Genomic DNA, 20,989 nt, shown 5'->3' on the forward strand with positions numbered 1-20,989 from the left:
ATGGGGGTATGTCCATTTTGCCGACCATCAGTGAAGTAAATGGGAGGGACAAAATAATATAAACATCAGTCAGTATAACGCAATAAAAATCAGCACCACCAGGTACTGCAGCCTTCAAAATAACCATGCAACAGTTTCAACAAAAACTGAAGACTATGACCTTCATGAGGGTGGGAAATTATTGCAAGAATGTTGTATCAGACTGCATTAGTTTTAGCATGGTGTACCTAATGATTAACTGAGTGTAGTCTCTCTGGATTTTTGTACTTTTTTCTCTTTTACATAGCTTCAGCTGTTGTGTAACTCGATTTGACTGCTGTTTGGACATGAAAATATCCATTTCAACCAATGAGAGGAGAAAAGGTGATGAATGAGGAGCACTGTTTCTACTTGAAATGCTGTTATTTGCCACCTCTAGTGGAACATCATAATCCCCTCTTAAATCCCTTGGCACCGTGGAAAGCCATCACAACCCCAGCCTGCTTAGCTCCTGCTTTTCTTTTTTTTTTTTTTTTTTTACCCCTGTTTCACTCCAATTTGATGTGGCCAATTCCCCTTTACTGCAGTTCTTGTCACTGCAAACACTGCTGTCATGAAGCTGCCAACGGCACAATGTGCTCAAAACTGTATAATGTACATAACTAGAGACACAGTGGCGTGCTGCTCACATCGAGCAAAAACTTGTGTGAGTATATGTAAATTATGATGAAATTGGTGCCTATTGATCGTAGAGCTGGACCTCCATTCATGGTCATCAGGATGGCAACCAGGGAGTACGATGAGCAGCGTCTTGGCACACAGGGGGGGAACTATACTTTCTGCTTTAAATACGTGCAAAATTCTGAAGAGGGTTAATCACATAGGGCATGCGCTGGCTGAGGCCTAAACAAGAATGTCAGACGTGTACATGCAGTACAAGTTCAAAACCACTGGTGTGCAAATATCTACAGCATATTTACTATAGAAACTAGTCCAGTTGTAGCAACACCGAGCTTTGCTGTGCAGCCAGGAGCTGGACAAGCTGCGAACATTTAGGAAGTCCCGTTAGTTCCACCCTGAAAGTTCTTTGTAATTGTTAAGGTTCCTGTTCGTGAGGTTGAACAAAATGTAGTTCCAAGAATGACATCCTAAAACTTTTCTTCTGGTGATGAAAAACACTTCAAAAGCCTGTTATGTGGTTTGAGGGCATGGCGTGATGCACCATGGCATGACTCTGGACAAGTGCTATGATAGTATCTGGTAGAGGTGGGCCTTTTTCCTTTTTCAACAAGGGTGGTTGTTACTCCCAACAGGCAGACAAGTGTTTCATGTCTTTTTTTTCTGCCTTCTCTTGTGGGTTAGCCACCACAGTCATGTGTCCCATAATCTCCTCACATAAGCAGTTCTTCAAATCCAGTGGGGGAAGCCTCAGAGCTGTTTTCATATTTCTGCCAACCTTGTGCCTTTGTATGTGAATTGGTGCGCGTGCATGATCTGTATTGCGATTGTCAACGTGTTCAAATGTTTCCTCATGTGGGAGTTGTTTCTATGCAATGTGAGACGGGTTTTTGTAACAGAGGAGAGGAAATATGAATGAATGGGCAGAGAAAACAATACAGCTCTTTAACCTTCCCTGCAAGTAGATGTACACTACTGTCCGCTCAACACCCAGTCTTAATTATGCTGGAAATCTGATACTAGAGGATGGTACTGGTACTGCATAGCACACACAAAAGAGTAAAGAGGCCTTTTTGCAGAGTTTGTAAGAAGCAGTGGGCACAGGTTTCTGCCTGTAGACAATAAAAGTGACTATGTAATCATCAGTTTTTAGCATAGGCTGATAATATATCCACTGCCTGTGGTGGGAAAGACTTCCGTGTATACTGTCCCAGAGTTAAAATGAGTGCTTGCAATATGATAATGCATAATAAAGCAATATGTTTCATGTGAATATGTCAAAATATCTAGCCATGTCTGTGACCTGGAACGCACTTAAAATACTTAAATAAATGCCCCACCCATTACTGGAAGTTTTATGTCGATCTGATATCACTGGTAATCTGTGTATGCAGTCATAATGGGTGCCTGTCTCTCTGCCTGTGTATGTGTGGGAATGTCCCATCACCAAACCAATTCCCCTGCAGTGAGACTGGTGGGATGATGGAGGAGCTGGCAGTGCTAGCCTTTGCAGCAGGGGCACATTAGCACTTTTTCCTGTTTGTTCTGTCGCACAGTCACTGCAGCACACACTCATAAACCCTTAACTGGGCCTCTCCACTGGGGCTCTGCGCATTTGTACCTGCAGGTGTGTCTCCATGTTTGCGTGATGATGTTGAAGTGAAGTGAGCCCCAGATGGAAACACATATGTAATTCGAGAGACTCTGCAAAGAAATCCCCACACACCCGGTCAGCTGAGAGAAAGAAGTTGGCTTAACATCTCAGCTACTTGTGGAAGTGCACATCCATGTGCTAAGCTGCTGCTGTGAGCTTCATTTAGTCCTACCGTCTGGGTACATTTCCACTGGGAGTTGGCTGACTTCATCACAGAGATGTCCCACCTTCTCCCATACTTGCCTCCATCATATTCTGCTTTTTTTTGTGATTGCTCATGTTTGCAATGTCTGGCTGCGCTCCATCCCTCCCTACCTCTGTAGTCTTCTGGACCACAACCACCCCCTCTCATTTCTGCTTAGTCATCCTTGCAGTAACCAGCCACATAAACAAGCCAGTCAGACCAAATGGCTGATCAGTGAAAGGGGGGTTTGCAAGAGGAGTTCAGCCGTTTACTGTTTTTTCCTCTTTCCCTCTAAATGCTTTCTTTATTAAGACCAACTGCACTGTATATGTGGCGGCTTGCCAGGAACCTTACAGCTTATGTGCATTTCTGTCCAGTTGTTTGTGTCTGTGTGTTTATAAGGTTCACCATTTAGCAGCCGCTTGTTAAATGCCTGCTCTACAGTAACTCCCACCACAGCCTTGAGACCTGGACACTTGGTAGCCTTGTGTCACATTTCTGATGCTGCGATTCCCTTGGGGACAAGTGGTTCCCTATTATGCAATGTCTCACTTGCAGGCAGGGTGCTCACTTGATTTCTCAGAATATGCAGAAACTTGCTGTCTCTACATTGGTTCAGGTTCAGGATAATAAACTTTAAATCTGTATGAAATGAAGGAAGGGATGGGACATATGCATCAACACTTTAAGATTTAGCAACATCTTTGTGCTGCACGGACACCTACTTGTATCATGCCATTTAGGCACAGACATATTATCATTCTCATTAGGGATGCAATTCAAAGGCATTTTTCCCCAAATTTTTCCTCCCCAATTGTCCTTTTCAGTTAGACTTCAGACTCATGAGAAATTTTGCACAAGGTAATTTGGCTAAAACACACTAACGAAAACAGCTTAAATATATAACAGGCACAGCAAGAGTCATCACAAATTTAATGGAGTAGATCAAAAGGGAACCAGGAGCTCGATGTAGTCCACACACACACACACACACACACACACACACACACACACACACACACCACTCATGCAGAGGCGCACTGTGCGTCATCTTCTATTTTTGGCTTCTGGAAGCGCTGTCAGAGAGGTATTTACACTGATAAAGTCATTCTCACTGACAGGTGCCCGTGTTAATTCTAGGTGACGATGGTCTCACTGTTAAATCGCCCAAAATGTGTGTCTGCTTGTGTTTACCGTACATGGTCAACACCATTTGGATGCTGAAGAACAACCAGAGTGTTTGAATTAAAACACAACATACTGATAAAATACTATTGAAATTTATTTAATGATTATACTACCTAAAGTGAATTTTTCAGTCAGTTTTATAGCTGAATTATCTTTGCAACTGCTGCAGTGAGTTATTTAGTGTCATAGTGTTTCCTACTGTTTGTACTGTGACAATGCAGCTTTTTACATGTGCCATTTGTCACACAACATCATCATGTTTTGGGACCTGTTGAGTCATGTAGGAGGCCATGAACCCTCAGTGCAACTAAACCATCATCAGAATGTTCAATCACACACACATAAGTGGTGGCAGTGTGGCACGAGGGCAGAGGTTATGGAGTTCACGCTGAATGGGCCGGGCAGTCAACTAGAGAGAGGGATTTGCTGGTACATAGTTTCGAGGGCAGCGCTCTGTGTTTTTGTGTTTGAATTGGTGGTTGGGTGTTTTACCAGGGCGAGAGGTTAAATATCTTTCCACCTTTTTATCCGTGGTGCTTTGGTGTCGGACTACATCACAGGATAGATGACATGGTCAAGTTAAACACGCACACAGACAGCTGTACATGCTGAGGTTTATTGACTCAAATGGCACATAAAATGGGCTTACAGTTTGAATAATCAAGATGCATTTAGGCCACCTTTCCAAGGACCTTAGTTGGCCCACTTTCATGCCGCTGAGCTGCACCGCGTCCTGAGCAGGGCCAACCACAGCCAACCAGGGACTCCCCTCAAAAAGAGCTATGTCTTGTACTAAGATGATGGCTCAACACTTCAATTTTTCAAGTAAAACAAGAACACGTTTTTTGAATATGAACATATTCTGCACTGTTAGGTCAGCAGATCTGTTCTTAGTATTACAGGTAAGAATAATGCTACCAGGAACAGCTATCTGCTAGATGAGGCGCTGCAGGCATCAGGCTCTACAGTGATTTTGTATGAGATCTGTGTTTTGTCTCCATGCTAATTCACAGAATTGCCTCCTGTGTGATGTGAAAGTTTCAACATGTGAAAAGCAAAGTCTGCCTCCATGGGTTAATACACAAACTCAACTGACGCTGCTTCCTTTTGTCTCTGTAGGAACTGAAAGACCTGACACAGCGAAATGAATGCTTAGACCTAAAAGGTAAGAACCAAAACAGTCATATCGTGGAACTTATGGGAATCAACAGACGCCAACACTTTTTCATGTTGGGAGATCATTTTACAAATTTTAGCAAATTTGTCTCATGGAACAACATGTAATGTGCTGCTGCAAAATGGTTTACTGACCAGACGTGTGTACGTATTTAGGTGAGAAGCTGGACTACAAAGCATGCGAGTCTCTGGAAGAGATTTTGAAGAGGGTCCAGTTTAAAGTGATTGACCTTGAGCAGACCAACCTGGATGAAGATGTAAGAAGATCCTGCATTTTAAAATCTATCTCTGTCTCAATCCTATCCTTTATTTCTCTCAGTGCAGCCCTTGATTCATGCCTGTCTCTCTTTCTCACCCTCTGTCACCGTTGCTTCTGCATTCAGTCACACTCTGATCCTCTTTCACTCTTAATGCGTTGGCGGGATGTGGAGTTTTTTGTCATGGGTTTTCTGATTACTCCAGATGTCCACTTGTGTAAACACCATTAGGGGCGTTTGGGCTGTAGACACGCACAGACAGTGCTGCAGTGTGGAGTAGAGGGGACAGGCCCTGGCCACTTCCTGTCATGTACAGCTCTAAATATACTGTACAGCACTGTATCACACACAGAGGCAAGCTCTGCTCATAGCCAGAGTCACATGGGATACATTTCTTCAGGGCAGGAAGGGTCCCTTGAATTACTGTTCATTATTTTATTACTCTCTAGCAAAGCTGTGTCAGTAGTTCACCCTTAAACTGCAGATTTTTTTTAGGCCCCAATTAACTGCTGTTTTTCTGCACACTTTGTGCTCCATGAAAGTGGCTATGAATTAAAGGCACCTGTGGAGTTTTTGACCACTAGTAGCACGATGGAGTAACATCTTAAGGCGAACACCAACACGTCTGCACGCAGATGACAGGATACACACTACCAATGGTTTTATACTTTTTTACTGATCAAGAGTTGGTGGTGGTAACGTGGCAAACATCAGCAAATGCAAGTATACAGCTGTAATTACTGACAACCAAATGTGATTTTAGGATTTATTAGTCGGCAAAAACAGTGTCTCTGTGGAAGGCTCTATTATATAGCATTAGGGACTGAATAAGTGGCCCCAGCCCTTTTTATGTGGAAGGTGCATTTTCTCTTTGTGTTTGTGAGGTTTTCCTTTGTTCACTGTGGGTTTCTCCCACTTTCCTAATTAATAATAATAACATAATCTGAAATTTAGTGATGCAAAGTTTTACTCCACTTACATCTGGCATTAGAATGTGATCTCTATCTGGATACTTTATCTGGATAAGGAAAAACACATAATGAGCTAGTTTAATTAATACCAGTATAAATGCAAGCAGAACACATTGGGATAAGAAGGTGGTTGGCTAGACCACATTTGGAGGCGATCAGATTAGTCAATCTTTACCTCGTGACCACATTCTAAAGAAAAACTTTTGTTGTGTAATTTTATAGTTTCCATATCCTAACAATGGATTGTAATTCATCATTATGTAAAACCATGACATATTGGTATATATGATTGTACAGATTTTGTTTTACAAAGTACACACACAGTTTACACACATGCACATCAGAGCGTCACATAATCCAAACAAATGCAGAGTGGCATACGCTCTTTTCTCACCCAACATGTAACTCCGTCCCGGAAATGTGAATGAAGTAGCTGAATGAGTCGGTGATTAAGTCCCAGAGAGCAGCGTCTCATTCTGAGAGGAGTATTCTTGCCTTGGGCTCAGATTAAATGAGATGCTCAAAGGAGAAAATATCGAGGAGGCAAGAATGGATGAAGGTGGGACAGAAAAGGTATCGAAAGGGGAAGTGAGAAGAGGGGTTCGTCTTTGAAGTGAGAGACATATAGTAGATGGTTTGATTTGGCAGTAGTGACATCTTGTTGGGAATGATTTGGGAGGATGAAAGGAGGAAAAAATAGATTTGGGGAGATGTTTTAAAGGAGCATAGGGAGGAGCAGGCATGGGGAGCACTAACCCCGGCTGGCTCTTTATTGGAATGGATGTGACTCATCTTCCCCCACCCTGTAGATAAACACACTTGTGTATACTCAGTAATGTCTCCCCGTGTGCGCTCACACACACACACACACACACACACAGGAAAAGGTTATGAGATGCTATGCAACAGCCTGTCTGATTTTGTTACTTTTCATCAGTTTCAGAAGAGGATAAACTCATACACTCATACTCCCATTTTAATCTCCTGCAATTGGCTGCGCAGGAGGAAATTTATCACTGGCTGGTTATTTCTGGTGTTTAAGTGCGCCTTTAACTGTTGCCGATTGAAATACATAAGGGACACCGAATCCACATATGGGACACAATGACACAGTAGCTATTTTTTTTGGTTAAAATATGGTAATAAGTTATTATGTAATGAAAGCAAATGGAAAAAAAAATGCAGAAAACCAAAACAACCAGAAATCCACCCCCACTCTAGTGTCATCAACACCTTTTCATAGTCTGTATGGATGAAAGAGATGCACCCACACAGCACCACCAAAACCAAAATGAGATTAAAACACTCTGATCACATGAGTGCACTCTGGCCTTGTGCTGCATCACCTGACTTTTCACTGCAGTCCTGCATCTGCTCCTGACCAAAGCAGGGTTTCATTATCTATGATTTTGATTCACTGACCATTTCACATGATTTTTCAGCCTTTAACGAATGACGTTTTTCATATTATCTCCAGAGAATAGCCAAAATGACAAGTAACTTAACCGATTACTCGTCCTGCCTAAAATGAATCTGCCACTGTGTTTATACTTTACTAACAATTGAAGTCATTTTTCAAGCAGAAATGTAAAACCTTAGATTGTTCCAGCTCTTCAAATGTCTCTATTTTATATCATTGGAAACGTATTATTTGGGGGTTTGGACTAGATGCCGCCTTGAGCAAATCGGGATTTTTACATCATATTTGCAACTGTAGACGGTATCAGTATCAGACTGTATAGGCCCAGACAGGTATCTCTTCAACCTCACCTGAGGCCCCCATGGAAACACCTCAGCAGCTCTCACCTATCCTGAGGGACTGTTACTATGGCAACTACAGCTGCTGCAGACTGTATCTTTTCCAGGATTATGACACTGTGACCAGCTGTGAGACTTGTTTTAAACTGTTGAATTAGAAGCTGAAGTGCCATGATGGTTAATACCTTTCTCCTGTTCCCTTTGGCTTCTTTTTCGCTTCCTCTCTGTTCTTCTCAGGGTGCATCAGCTCTGTTTGACATGATCGAGTACTACGAGTCAGCCACACATCTCAACATCTCCTTCAACAAGCACATTGGCACACGAGGATGGCAGGCAGCAGCTCACATGATGAGGAAGGTAAGAGATCGTCATCCTCTACAGTGGATGGATGCTGGGTAGAGCAGTACAAAGACAATATATTTAATGTTAAGCGTCATCAGCTTCATTGATTTTTGTAAATATGTGCTTCATCTGAATTTAATGCCAGCAACACGTTTTAAACAAGTTGGGACACGTGCAACAAAAGAGGGAAAGTTGTGGAATGCTCCAAAAACACCGGTTTGGCAGACATAAAACCTTTAACGTAACATTAACCAATACAATACAAAACCACATCTCTGCAAACTAAACCATAAGATATCCAGATAAATACACCAAAATACAACCAAAGCAGATTTAAAGCTCAGTAAAAATTCAATCAGCATAAATAAGACAAGACCTGGTTCAAGCTAGAATTTCTTGTCATTCAATCCATATTCAATGCTCAATATACCGAAGGTGAATGAAGTATAGCAATAGACAACAAAGTGCCATTAGCAGTATAAAGCATAAAATCCCTCCTAACAAGTCAACTTTATATTTAATTTACAGAGTTCATAAAAGCATTAAAAAGATCATGATTAAAAACTATCAAAGCTGATGAACAGCTGATAAAATAAAGTGAAAATATACACTGATTGCTGTGGGTTTAAAATAATTCTGTGAACTTCATTTTTTATAGATAAAGACTTTAAGAGTCTGGAGATTTTTTTGGGTTAGGTACATTGAAAACATTTGAAAGGTGCTTGAATTTTACTATTACAAAGCTGCTCAGACCCTGGATTTAAGACTTCCACAGTGCAACACCACTATAAATAATAATGTGAAGGAGATTACATGTTGAACTCTGACAGAATAAACTAGGTGATGGCAGTAAAGATTGTGAGGATGGAAAAAGTAATCATCTGCAAAATAAAAACAGAGTGTGATGGATTACACAACAATGTGTTTGTTGTCTTTAGCGAGAAAGCTCTTCAGGCTAAAGACCAAACTGTGCACAATATTTCACGCCATGTATTTTGTTTGGCCAGTGAAGAGGATGTTTGGTCTTAAATACTACTGACTTAAAGTCAACTATTCTTCTCTAGTTCTATAATTGTTGCTCCGTGCCCAGAGGAGAAGATCGATCTTTCCACTGATTTTATCTGTGTCTGAACTTGTGTCGTGCAGAGCTGCTGGTTTCTGTCAGCACTCAGATATAAGGCTCGGCCTTTCCTCGCCTGCTCATCCCTTGACTGTGCCCTTTATGCTGCGCTTTGACGTCAGTCACCACTTATTACTGTTAGGAATACAAATGTGTTGCCAGGCAAACACATTAATATATCACCTTTCAAGCACTGTGGGTGAGAAAACACACAGATAAAAACAGCTGCTTGTTAGTTTGAAGTGTTTTTTTTTAAATCAAACAAAGCATGTGAAGGAACTGTTGATTGTGTGTCAGTGTAATAGAGACATTTCTCTTTATATCATTCCATACTGTATAGTGGCTTAAGATGTAAACAGAAGTCTGTGATGATACATGCAAAAAACATATATTATAAAAAAAAACAATATTAGGTGACTGCATTGTGGATATTTTGGCTGCCTGTCCTGGCAGTGTACCGCACTAATCTGTTTGCCAAGATGCAAATTACTTTGCAGTCTCGATTATTAATATTGTGGCATATTTACTTGTTTTCTAAGATCTGGTTCATTACTTTCCCTCCTAGAGGGAAAAACAACATGTTCGTAATCACACCTACTAATACAATAACTGTGTTTACAAAAATGTTTAAGCACCACAGCCGACTGTCTGACTGTGTGAGAAGCTACTTTGTCATTGATCAGAATTTGTACCCAAAGGCATCCCCTTGTCTTTAAGAATTTAGTGTCTGATGATGAATGAAGAGCTGCATGGAGGCATGTGTTCCAGTAGATTGTTTGTGTCATAGCTTGTCAATAAAAAGTCGTTATAGCTCACTCAGGTAGGTCCAATAGATCTTAACAGACCGATGCTTTGAACAACTGTGTGTCCTTGAATCCCTGAGGTGAGATCTTGGATTAAGCAGATTAAAAATTCTTCTGTCTGGGCAACAGTGTGCATACATGTCATCTTTGCTATTCACATTTGCCCATGTGAGGATAATGTTTAGAGCAGGCATCTCAAACCGGTTCCATAAAGGGCCGCGTGGCTGCAGGTTTTCATTCCAACCCAGAAGGAGCACATCAGGCCAACCAATCAACATCAAGGGATCACTTAGTTATCAGCTGAAGACTGGGATCAGCTGATTAATTGATTCCAGCCTGGTGTGCTCCTCCTGGGTTGGAATGAAAACCTGCAGCCACGCGGCCCTTTATGGAATTGGTTTGAGATGCCTGGTTTAGAGTCTAATGAAGAAGAAGAACTTCATGAAACATCACTGGTATGCTACAGCAGCTAGTTAGAAATAAAGATGAAACTCATCCAACTAGAGGATAATGGATGCAAAGATGGGAAATGTGTGTTCATGTGTGAGGTCATCGCATCACCTCATCTCAAGATCTGCATTTAGTCTGTGTAATTATTTTTCCTGATGTTTGTAATTGTGTTATTTTACTGCACAAAGACGGCTTTCATTGCGATTTAGAGGAGATAATTTCACACACTGTTCTGGTTTCTGATTTTTTTTTTTTGTCATACCTTACTGATTTTATCTCTGTTGGTGTTCCCCCCTCAGACGAGCTCTTTGCAGTATCTTGATGCACGCAACACTCCCCTGCTGGACCACTCGGCTCCCTTTGTAGCACGAGCGCTCAGGATCAGTGGCAGCCTGGCAGTCCTCCACCTGGAGAACGCTGGCCTGTCTGGCAGACCGCTTATGTTACTGGGTAAGATAGGCAGAGCGCCTGGGGGGGTTGACATGAGAGGATGTATAAGAGGAAGAGGAGGGGTTTCTCTTTCCAGCCCCACCTTCAGTGGCAGAGAATCCTAATCCCTGAATTCATTCCTCTAGTCCTGACATTTGTTCTTATTTTCACGCATATCTCCTTCTTCCAACACCTTCTTTTATCGTTTATAGCGACAGCTCTGAAGATGAATATGAACCTGCGGGAGTTGTACCTGGCAGACAACAAGCTCAATGGCCTGCAGGACTCAGCCCAACTTGGCAACTTGCTCAAGTTCAACTACAATATTCAGATCCTGGACCTGCGCAACAACCACATCCTAGACTCTGGTACACAGCAGTGACAGAGCACTAACACATACAGGATAAAAATTGTTACATAGCCTCGCATGTTTTTTCTAGGTGAAACTTTTGTTAAACAGATTTGTTTGCACGTAACCCTCAACACTGTTTTACAAACTCAGATAAAAATGAATCATTTGATCCTTGTCGGGAAATTATAATTTGTACATGGCAGCAGACTTGTTTTAAACACAATCCCAGATTTATTATGTATGATTATTTGGTGTTTAAATTCATCTTAAAAAAAGCTTAGAAATTTATTCTGGAGTAAATCTTGAAGAAAAAATACAAGACAACGCAAACAGGCTCCCTCAAATTAAACATTTTACTTTAGGTCACTTGATGTTTTGTTAAAATTGTGATATATTGAACTCTGTCTGTCTCGTTCTTCACAGGTCTGGCCTATGTGTGTGAAGGACTGAAAGAGCAGAGGAAAGGCCTCGTCACATTGGTGCTATGGAACAACCAGCTCACACACAACGGCATGGGCTACCTAGCTGCTGCACTGGTGAACACACGCACACACGCACACACACTTTCTCTCACGCTATAGCCAGTCTGCACACTTATCAGATGTGTGTATAACAGCACAGGCAGGGAGAATTCAATTTACTCCTCATTACTCTTATCAGAGCAGTGAAAGTAGGGCTCTGCTGTTTGTTTTACCTCTTTTTCAATCTGTTCGTGTTGGGCAGCTGGATCTCAGCTTTCTGCCACATGCACAAATTTTACAGTCGCTCAAGTCTGTTCTACACCTTGTATGTGTATGTGTGATATGTGTGTGTGTGTGTGTGTGTGTGTGTGTATTTACTTGAAAGAAAGGAGTTTAGTTATCTTTGCTGGAATAATTATGAATCTGCCCAGTTTCACTTCCAGCAGCATGCATTCACATATGTATTTCCCAGTTGACAGTACAGAGATGTTGAGGATTATCTACAGGAAGTAAACAAAGAAGTCACACAGGCTGAGAGGCACACGCATATTGACCCCCTTAGTGCCTGAGCGATCTTGTTTAAAATAAATAAGATTAAAAACTTTGCATTTGCTGTGTCATTGTTAGAGGAATTACTCACATTTGCATTTCACTAGAGAACCTGATTTCCTTGTGTAAACTCAAGTGTGACAGGTGTGTAGGTGAGAGATTAGCGTGCTGCGTAGATAGGTGTTGTTACGTCTGATGTGGCCGTTTATTTCCACGTAAGCACCTCATTAATACACCTGACATTTTGTGCGGCCGTGTCTCGCTTGGTGGACAGATGTGAGCTCGGGCTCTGGTCTTTGTGTCGCACCGTTTCTCTCAGTTTTTCTTTGTTTGATTTCACAGCAGTCGGGTGGAGATAATCCATTACTGAAGTCACTGGTCTCATGTCTGTAGTTGAGTGATAGCGTCATTATCTTCACACTTATTGCTCACTTGTTTTAGTGCTGCAGCGTTTAAATGTAGACACTGCTGAGTCATTACAGAGGCAGCCTTGTCACAGTGAGATAATTTTTCCTTATGCTGTTTTTAGTGTTTTGTTACAGTTTTGTCATTGTCAGTTTTGTCAGTAATAGAACCACAGAAAATTTGACAAACATGGCAAACATTATTGAATGACTATAAAGCAGCATGTTTCTTGCTCACACTGTTCTCAGTTCAGTGCTGTTTTATGAGAGGAGATTAACTTTGTTGACCCAGTATAATGGCTACAAAACTCTCCTTTGTTCTGTATTGGCAGTGTTATAGTGAAGCTTGAATTTTGCTCATGTTTGACAAGCTGTTTACCCAGAATTTAGCAGCATATTTAACTTAAATCGTATGATTTTTCTCAATTACAGATTAATCAAGATATTCAGCTAAATTATTCCACAAAATGTACCTTTTTGTTTATAAACTATATATTACTGTAACATACAGCTGTTATTGCAGTTAGTAGTATTATTTCTTGCTTCAGTCATTTACTTTCTGTTTCTTAGCAATAAAATGTATATAAGAATAATTATCAGGATTTAACATTATTAAATCTAATGAATGCATTTATCCTCGTGTGTGACACTGCAATTATGACACTGCAGTCCTCTTATTTTTAGAAACACATGATGATTTTGCTTGTGGATTATAAACTGCAGCGTTTTTGAGCTCTTCCAAGAAATCTGTTTGTTGGTGGTTTTTACTGAGGCTTGTGAGATGTTGTCAGAGACACATAAATGGCCTAAAACCCCAATTCATACTGATAGATAACATCCCATGACTGTTGTTGACGCTGATGATTCATAACCCTGGAAACAACGACTGTGTGCTCGATTTCCGCAATGCAATGAAAGGGCATTGGTCATTTAACAGTAACCAGTTTAAGGAGAAAAAGCCTGTAAATGGACAATTAATAGAAATTTCTAGTGAAAAGGTGTGTTTGTGCAGCACAGCTCTGGCACTCACTGAGAGGTTTAAATTGGCAGTCAATGTATTAGCAATGGCTTAACACATAGCATAAGTGGAAGGAGTCTTATTATTCAGCTCATTAAATAGTAAACTGCGTCCTGCCAGGCAATATCTACAGTCAGTAATGTCCAAACTCTCCACAGAATCCAAATCCAAAATGCACAATTTAAACATAAAAAAGTCTGCATAAACACATATTGTATTTGTCAGAAAGCTAAAATATGCATAACATATTTGACATTTATTTGAAGTGACTGGCCCGTATCATAACACACAGGTTTCATAAACTGCATGAAACACGTTGTACACTTAGTATAAGCATAATGTGGTTTTGTAACTGCACTCTCACATCGCTAAGGAAATACTTTATATCTCTGCTCCCATTCAAAGACACACATCACAGCTTGTCATTCTCCTCTGCTGTTTCAGCCTTGCACCCAGAGTCTGGAGACTCTGAACCTCGGCCATAACTTGGTGGGTAACGAAGGGGTCCACAAGCTTAAAGACGGACTGATTGCCAACCGCTCTGTGCTCAGACTGGGCCTGGCTTCCACCAAATTGTCCTGTGAAGGTGGGAACTGATGTCTGTGTGCTTCTGCAGTTTTGTGGAAGATTTTTTGCATTTTTTTGACACCCCCGTGTCTTTCTGTCCACTGCGCTATAGGAGCTGTGGCTGTGGCTGAATTCATAGCTGAGAGCCCCAGACTGCTACGCCTCGACCTTCGAGAGAATGAGATCAAGACGGGTGGACTGATGGCCCTGTCACTCGCTCTGAAAGTCAACACCTCTCTGCTGCGTCTCGACTTAGACCGGGAGCCCAAGAAAGAAACCGTAAGCATGGGGACAAGGCCTTGGGAAAGGAATGGAGGAGAGGAGTTACAGGACAGGCAACCAGGGTGCCCGAGCCTTAGCTTGTTAAAGAAAATAGTTGCTTGGAAAAAAATATACTGTTGCTGACTGATACAGCAGACTGAAGGAAGGTAGTGGCTCAATAGAGGAATTCCTTTGATTTAGTTATGTTTATTCTGATGTTGTTGTGGTTTATTTTGCATGTTTCAGACATATTATTTGTCTCTCAGGTAAAGAGCTTCATTGAGACCCAGCGTGCCCTTCTGTCTGAGATCCAGAATGGCTGCAAGAGGAACTTCATCCTGGCTAAAGAGAAGGAGGAAACCGAGCAGAAGATGAGGCTGTCGGCCTCCATGGCTGAAATCGCCACAGAGGATGGGACCACAGAAGAAGTGGTGCAACCAGCATCAGAGGAAGGAGGGCATGCAGAGAGGAAAGAGGGAGAAGAAGGTGAAACAACAGGAAATGAAGGACAGACAGGCAGCCAGTCAGAGACGGGCGCTGAGGCGAGCGTTCCTCAAATGAACCTGGAGTCAGACTCAGACACTGAGGATGAGGAGGAAGAGGAGGTGGTAACGAAGTCCTCCTCCACGTCAAACTCCTCCGTTTGCTTAAACCAGACTGCTCCTCAAACCCAGACAGGGGTTGCACAGCCTCTCTTCAGTGCCTCACACACGTCCTCATCCCCGGCGGCCTCACCTGCCGGCGGACCGAGCGTCATTTCTGGCATCACCGTCACAGAATCCTCAGTTCCTCCCGGGACCCCTCCTTCTCCTGGACGTTGTATATCTGTCTCTAGTCCCGGGAGGGGTCATAAGATCTTCATGGTAACTCGGGTGGAGAGTCCGCCTGAGCAGCAGCAGCTACAACTCCAGCTGAGCACACCTGCAGCTCCCAGCCAGACTAAAGAGGCCTCGGAGAAACCCGCAGACGCGAACACGCCCACGGCACAGCAGACACAGCCATCACCCTCATCTCAAACACCTACACAAACAAAACAGGCACAGGAGGACGTGGAGGAGAGCTCACCTGCTCCATCAACAGACTGTAAACTGACACAGCAGAGTCCTGTAGCACACTTAGACATCGCACCAAATACTACACAGACCCACACACTAGAGCCACAGTCTGCAAGTCAACCCACGGAGGATGTGACAGCAAGCACTTTAGGCCCAGAAGAGACGGATCCTAGTCAACAAGCACCAGCCCTGCCTTCAGATTCCTCATCAGCCTGGCTCACTGAGGACGTAGCAGAGAGCACTAAAAGCCCCCAGGCTCAGCCCACTAGTGTTGAAGGAGAGGAGGAAGAGGAAGGTCGTACAGAAGACAAGAGACAGATGATGTCCCCGGATAGCACAGAAGTAGAGTGTAGACAGTTAGACGAACTGGGTCAAACCCAGACTAGTATCCCTGCCGTAGAAACGCAGCAGCAGCCGGTAACCTCTGCTCTTGAGCAGCTACAGAATGAGCTAGCATCTGCATCAGAGGAGACCCAGTCACAGAACCAAACAAAGGAGGAAGAAGAGGAGGCACTGGCGGAAGCACCAGCCACCTTGTCAGAAAATGAAAAACCCAGTTTAACAGGGAACGAGTACAGCCAGCCAAGCCAAGAGGAACCGTGTCCAAAGCAGCAGACAGAGGCAGATGAACAGGGAGTACAGCCTGTTCTCTCTGCCCAGACTGATCAACAAGCACCATCTGTCAATGAGTCAAATCCCCCAGCAGGGGGAGCCTCAAAGAGTCTCGAACCTGCCTTGACCGCGCCTGTGTCCCCAGTCGAAGTGGAGGATTCGCCAGATGAGAGCTCTGCGGACGAGGGCGAGTGTTTTGCGGAGGCTCCGCAGGAGGAACTCGTCGGTTCAGCTCTGCCCAACGGCCTGAAGCCTGAGTTCTCCCTCCATCTCCTGGACACTGAAAGCCCCAAACCAGGCAGCTGTGTGATGGAGCATGGTGAGTCGCTGTAATCTCTGAATAATAAATCACATTTGTTTCACAGTTGGTTTTGGGTGTGAAAATCCTGTTTGATAATGACTCTAATGTGTCATTTGTGTAGTGAGTGTCAGCTGTGGACAAGAGCTGGAGGAGCTGCTGCTAGAGGCCAGTTTGGAGACGGGGAGAGACGCGCCATGAGGCTGCGAGGTAAACATTTATCATGTATGCACTATGAAAGTCAACAAGTGTTGACGTACTGTATCTTTTCCATGAACGGGGACTTCAACCTGCTGAATTAACTTCTCCAGAAGCACCTCATCTGTATTTAAGATAAGTCTTTATTAATCCCCAGCTGGGGAAATTCTGTTACAGGCAGCAGGCAGTGGCAGTAGGAAAATGACAACAGAATAGAATGTAAAAATACAGAATACAAAATAAAAGCTTACTACATGTACATTTTATACAAAGAACTATAAAAATATGTTAAAAAAAAATGCCAAAAATTGTGTAGAATATTCACAGTTTTACCAGAAATTGCACATGGTGGGTATGGATATTATAAGTACAGCATTTACACTATTGCACTATACAAGTATATATGCATAGGTGGATTACGGTGATAAATCACACATTAGTACAACAGTATGGATATGGGCCCAGTGCTACATTTGTGTCTTCTGCTGAGCAAGTGGGTCTGAATACAAAATCAAATAAAACCACATTTTTGTTTCTGTTAAAAAAAAATGCCAGAAAATGGAAATTACTGTTACATTTTCACATTTCCTTTTGTCCTTGACTGAATTATGTGCAACGAACGCTTCCACCAGGAAAAATAATCAAAATTTAAGCTCAAAATAGTAATATTTTAAAAATTACTTTATTCTACATGTCTCATTTAAACTGTTGACGCAAACCAGATCCTCTAAAAAACAGAAAATTCTGTGCTCCTGGTAAGCCTTAAATGACAACAGTCTGTGAAAATCAGCATGTATGTATGTATTGCATGTGGAGCCTCCATATTTCCATATTTATTTGGTAACACTTGTGGTCACTTGGATAAACGTATGTAGATTCTCTTTCTTTTGTAAAATAACTTATCAAAGAGTCCCGTTCATAGACCCACCATAAGTACTGTTGTTGTGTGCGTGTGTGTGTGTGCGTGAGTGAAGCTTTTCAGTCAAAAATGAGTCATACATCACTCATCAATCGAGGTGAATTTTGTTTGCTTTTATCATATATGGCTGAATGTTCTCTGCTCCAGGACTAATTCATCTCCTCTCTTCCACTTCCCCAGGGACTGCGAGGACGGGAGAAAACAGCACTCAGATAGTTTGTCTGGCTCTTCTACATGACTGGTTGCCCTACAATGTTTTTGTCGTTTCTTTGACTTTACCACCAACACGACCTTTCCATAAAGGAAGACCTGGTGTTGCACTCGAAGCTCTATACGTGAAAATACAAGAAATTTACGGGAAGACCCAGAGGACAAAATCAACTGCTCGAGCTCAGCTGTGAAAAATAAGGAATCCTGTACATCCACACTACATCGACCACTGAATCACGTACATATGCACACTGAGTATGAGCGAGAGGGGGGAAAGAGAGAAATGAAATCACCCTTTTATCACTACCGTTTGTCAACCTGCAATCTTTACAAACAAGCAGCCTGTGAGAAAGACGAGAGATGGGGGGCAAAGAATGGAGGATAAAACACTAACCAAAGACAGACCTTTCTCACAGCCCTACTCGCTTTCTTGTGTAGATTTCCACTGTAGTTGGTGAAATAACTAGCAATTTTTGTCACAACACACAGATACAAAGACATATCGGTGACAACAAGAAAAGTGGGGTTAACGGCACAGTCCAAACGTGAAATAAAGGTGACGGACCCTGCTGGGCGGACCTGCTGGCTTTAAGCACTTGCTCTAGAGGTGAAAGTAGGTCACTGTCAAAGGCTTTTATATCCGAGGAAGCTGAAGATGTTAACGTGTCTGTTTAAATGTCAACGTTTTATGTCCGTGTCCCCACTCTCCCGACCATTCTTCAGGGGGAGAAAAACAAGGAAACTGTAAGGGACCTCTGCCAAAGTGACCTCCCTCATGTCTGTTTTCTCCTTCTCTGCTCGTTTTTTGGCCCCTCAGGAATCAGCATCCCCCTCCGGTCAGTGTCCTCAGACCCGATGTGGAGGAGCTGCAACTGTTTCCCCCGCCTGCCTCCGCTTTTTGAAAGCCACAAAGTCGGTTATTTGCTCCCCACATCTTCTGCCAATGTCGGAAAGCAAGACGTCTGCTTTCAGTGGTGTTATTTACAGGAAAACAAAACAAAAAAAGAAAACATAAAGTTTCCTTGATTCTCTGCAACTTAAGACGCTGTTATTGCTTCGTTCGACCAGTCGTTGTTGTGTTAAAGTCATTCAAGAAAAGCAGCTCGGTCTCTGTCGTCCTCTCCCCTCTCCTTCCTCCCGGTCTTCCACTGGTACTTCGTGCCATCTCACCTCTCCGCTCCGGCTCATCATTCATGTTGCCTTCAACTACCACTTCATATTCAGTCTTTGTTTTTTTTTGTTGTTGTTTATTTTTCTTTGAGAAATCAGTTATTTTGTATTTATTTTATAGATATATGAGCTTTTTCTGATTTTTTTCACCCCTTCTTCACTTTCTTTTTCTTTTCCATTTGGGGGGTTGCTTTTAAAGATTATCCCCATTTTTTGATGTATATTTCAGATTCAAACTAGAGCAAATATTTAGTTTAGTTTTTGGGGGAGGGGTGTAATCTGTGTTGGAGGAAAGGTAAATATGATTGAATGGTTGGCTACGGTAGCAGTCGGGGTGCAGTAATTAAAGCAAACACAGGGAAGCAGCAAACAATAGTTCTCAACAAAGTCCTTGTTAACACTACTCTGCTGGGTGAAGCTGTGACCACAAGGGGGCGCCAGTGGTTGTGTTCTTTTCCCACTGTGGAGAGAAAAAGTCTGAACAGCATCATGTACAACACGCTGCAGGGGCTGATGTCTCCGTTCACATCTAACTCCTGTCCTACATTTTGCTGAGCAAGGCAGTGAAACTTTGCATAAAATGTCAACTTGTTCGTTGCAAGAGCTGGTTTACCCTGCTTTGAGCTTCTTCCTGAAGCAGACATGGGCAGGTTTGGTGTTTTTTTTCTTCTTAAAAGGAGCAGCATTCAACCCTTCTGCTCCTCTCCACCCAACAGATAGTTTGCCCCCACTGTTTGTTATGCTTTAATTTTTAGAAATTTTTAATAATAATTTGTTAACTTAATTGAAATGTGCTGGTAATCACAAAGATATGTATGGCGAAATTTGTTCCTCTCAAATAAATGCATGTAATGACTAATGATATGACTGAATCTTTCAATCAAATTACTCCATTTGGGACTTCAGAAGGACTGAACTCTGCAGATGAATGCATAAATAACAGGATACAGCTGGTGACTCTTTCAAATGTATGATCTTTGAAACTTTCTAATTTGTTCACAGACCACTTTGGCAGAGAATAGAGGCCATCTATCAGTTCTATAAAAACACTGGTTCATTAATACAGTATGAAAAAAGTACAATTTCTGTAAAAGTACGCAATGATTTTCACTTTCCGTTCAGTGTTAACATTAAGTCCTGGTCTGAGTGAGTGATCGAGGGGCTGTCAGTGCAAAATGACAATCAATGTTTTGTTATAGTCAGACATCGGGCAGGTAGTTTGTGTGTTTGGCACTAACAAACCGCCCTTCACAGGGACATAAACCCAAAACCTGACACTGGCTCCCAAAAATTGTATTTTACAGACATTCCTCTAACCTTTGCTTTGGTTTCTTGTCCTAATTGTAGTTAATTTTAGGTTTTTTAAGTACTTATGAAGATCGTGAAAATAAAAAGTCCACAGCGATGCAAGCAGCTGAATGAGGCTAGAGATGGGAAAGATCCTCGTGTTGACAACCAGGGAGCTCTCACGTCGTCTGTGCGCTGACAATATAACGCCACATCCATTAAATTAGGTTTTAATTACGACAATCTTGCCGATGAGAGGCGGCCATGTTGGTTTTCAGGTTTTGAGTCAGATATATCTGAGCTTTCTAAGAAGAGTTTCCTAGTTGAAATTACATCTTGAAAGTTAATGTGAGCACTAGTCACGAGTCTTGAACTTGTAATTCTGATAATGCTCATATGATATGAACACAGCATTAGTTACAGCCATGTCTGAAGACAGTGAGATGAGACATTTCTCAGTTCTTACCATGTGTTCCTGTGTTGATCGCTCATGTATTTGTTGTTACATGCTAAATGTGTGTCAAAAATTATTTTCATATCAAAATCCTTCTTTCTTCTTCATGTAAAACAAACCTCTAAAAATCAGCTTGAACTTGGGGGCAGTGACTACATTTATCCAGTCATCCAAATAACCCCTCA

The 20,989-nt window shown here is 42.2% G+C and overlaps 1 protein-coding gene across 1 annotated transcript in view; it reads left to right on the forward strand.

Annotated features, from left to right (window-relative positions):
- Positions 1 to 19,922, forward strand: part of ppp1r37 (protein phosphatase 1, regulatory subunit 37) — a 40,653-nt gene extending 20,731 nt beyond the window's left edge. Inside the window, exons 3-13 of the mRNA XM_041940468.1 lie at positions 4,803 to 4,848; positions 5,016 to 5,116; positions 8,083 to 8,202; positions 10,860 to 11,010; positions 11,202 to 11,357; positions 11,765 to 11,877; positions 14,218 to 14,359; positions 14,453 to 14,619; positions 14,868 to 16,587; positions 16,691 to 16,776; positions 17,864 to 19,922. Of these exons, the coding sequence (XP_041796402.1) occupies positions 4,803 to 4,848; positions 5,016 to 5,116; positions 8,083 to 8,202; positions 10,860 to 11,010; positions 11,202 to 11,357; positions 11,765 to 11,877; positions 14,218 to 14,359; positions 14,453 to 14,619; positions 14,868 to 16,587; positions 16,691 to 16,767 (2,793 nt within the window). The 3' untranslated portion in view covers positions 16,768 to 16,776; positions 17,864 to 19,922. The remainder of the gene's footprint in view (positions 1 to 4,802; positions 4,849 to 5,015; positions 5,117 to 8,082; positions 8,203 to 10,859; positions 11,011 to 11,201; positions 11,358 to 11,764; positions 11,878 to 14,217; positions 14,360 to 14,452; positions 14,620 to 14,867; positions 16,588 to 16,690; positions 16,777 to 17,863) is intronic.
- The last annotated feature ends 1,067 nt before the right edge of the window (positions 19,923 to 20,989 follow it).

Source organism: Chelmon rostratus, chromosome 7, assembly GCF_017976325.1.
Source record: "Chelmon rostratus isolate fCheRos1 chromosome 7, fCheRos1.pri, whole genome shotgun sequence".
Taxonomy (NCBI): domain Eukaryota; kingdom Metazoa; phylum Chordata; class Actinopteri; order Chaetodontiformes; family Chaetodontidae; genus Chelmon; species Chelmon rostratus.